Source organism: Sorex fumeus, unplaced genomic scaffold, assembly GCF_029834395.1.
Source record: "Sorex fumeus unplaced genomic scaffold, SorFum_2.1 ptg000012l, whole genome shotgun sequence".
Lineage (NCBI taxonomy): Eukaryota > Metazoa > Chordata > Mammalia > Eulipotyphla > Soricidae > Sorex > Sorex fumeus.
In genome coordinates this window covers 589690-591081 of record NW_026606069.1, presented here as the reverse complement: position 1 = coordinate 591081, position 1392 = coordinate 589690, and the positions used below count along the sequence as shown (strand labels likewise).

At 44.6% G+C, this 1392-nt stretch overlaps 1 protein-coding gene across 1 annotated transcript; it reads left to right on the top strand.

Moving 5' to 3' along the window:
- The first annotated feature begins 380 nt into the window (after positions 1-380).
- On the top strand, positions 381-980 carry LOC130020453 (tripartite motif-containing protein 75-like). The gene has a single exon (XM_056111067.1). The coding sequence runs from the start codon at positions 381-383 to the stop codon at positions 978-980; it is 600 nt and encodes a 199-aa protein (XP_055967042.1).
- Positions 981-1392: the final 412 nt, after the last annotated feature.

Sequence of the window (1392 nt, the reverse complement as noted above, 5' to 3'; positions counted from 1 at the left end):
GAAAGAGTGTTCAGATTCTTTTAGGAAAGTGAGTAATGAGCACATATTTTCTTCTTACAGCTCGGTTACTGGAGGACTGAACTATATTCTGAGAGACTTATCTTCAGAAGACTTATATTCCAGGGCCCGAGTGATAGTACAGCGGACAGAGCATTTGCCTTGCATACAGCCGACCCCCAGCATCCCATGTGGTCCCCCAGCACTGCCAGGAGTAATTCCTGAGTGCAGAGCCAAAAGTAACCCCTGAGCATTGCCGGGTGTGACCCAAAACAAACAAAAAGAAAGAGCCAAAAAGAAAAGAAAAAAAAACATTCTAAAAGATCTATCTTCAGAAGACTTATATTTTAAAAGACTTATCTCCAGACATCCTTCTTCCAAGAATGGCTTTTTCCGCTTCCCTGGCCGAACGCCAATCAGAAGCCAGCTGCCCTCTCTGTCTAGATTACCTGAGAGACCCAGTGACTCTAGCCTGTGGTCACAACTTCTGTGTCTCCTGCATTCAACAACGCTGGGTTGACCTACAGGACATCTTCCCCTGTCCTGTCTGCCTCCACCACTGCCCTGACAGGAACTTGAAGAGAAACAACCAATTGTGTCACATCACTGACATCGTTAATCAGCTCCCCATCAGAGTGAATAAAAGGAATCAGCAGGAACTGAAACTATGTGAGAAGCACCAGGAAGTCGTGGACATGTTCTGTAAGGAAGACTCTGAGCTATTGTGTCCCCAGTGCAGGACCACCCCTGACCACCAGGATCACTACCTCATCCCTTCTGAGAGAGCTGCAGCGAGTCAAAGAAAGAAGCTCAGAAGCTCCATGGAGCTTCTGAAGAGGAAGATTGAAACCACTGAAACGGATTGTAAGAAACAAATTTCAAAATTTCTTGAAGAGAGTCGGAAGGTGGAAAACCAGAAGACAGAATTAGGTTCTGAATTTAAAAAATTAATTTTTTTTGAGAAGGGAACATTTTGCAAGTGATGCCAGATTAATTAAGGAAGAGAACAAAGAGAAGGATAAATTCACCGAAAACAAAAGCTACAAAACCAAAAACAAAAGCTACAAAACCAAAAAAACAAAAACCACCTACATCTTAGCTATTTGCTTTTCCATGAACTCATTTATTTGGGGATACCTATTATGATAATTCCTGTACTCACAAAGGAACAAGATAGGGAACTAGAGAACCTGTGGACAGAGATGCAAGAGGAATGACTTCCTACTCAAGGCCCTGTATCAGATTTCTCTCCAGGTTCCTCCATGACCCAGTGGCCCCCATCTCCACCCACCCCACCATGTGCCAGGCTCCAGCTTGCTTTCCCCCTTTCCCAGTGGTTGGGAACCCAGAAAACCTGGATGTGCTCATTTCATCTCCTGCCCTAGTAGGCCTGAC

What these genes read in the sequence shown, in the direction of transcription:
- LOC130020453 (XM_056111067.1), top strand. Translation starts at nt 381, where the DNA reads ATGGCTTTTTCCGCTTCCCTGGCCGAACGCCAATCAGAAGCCAGCTGC.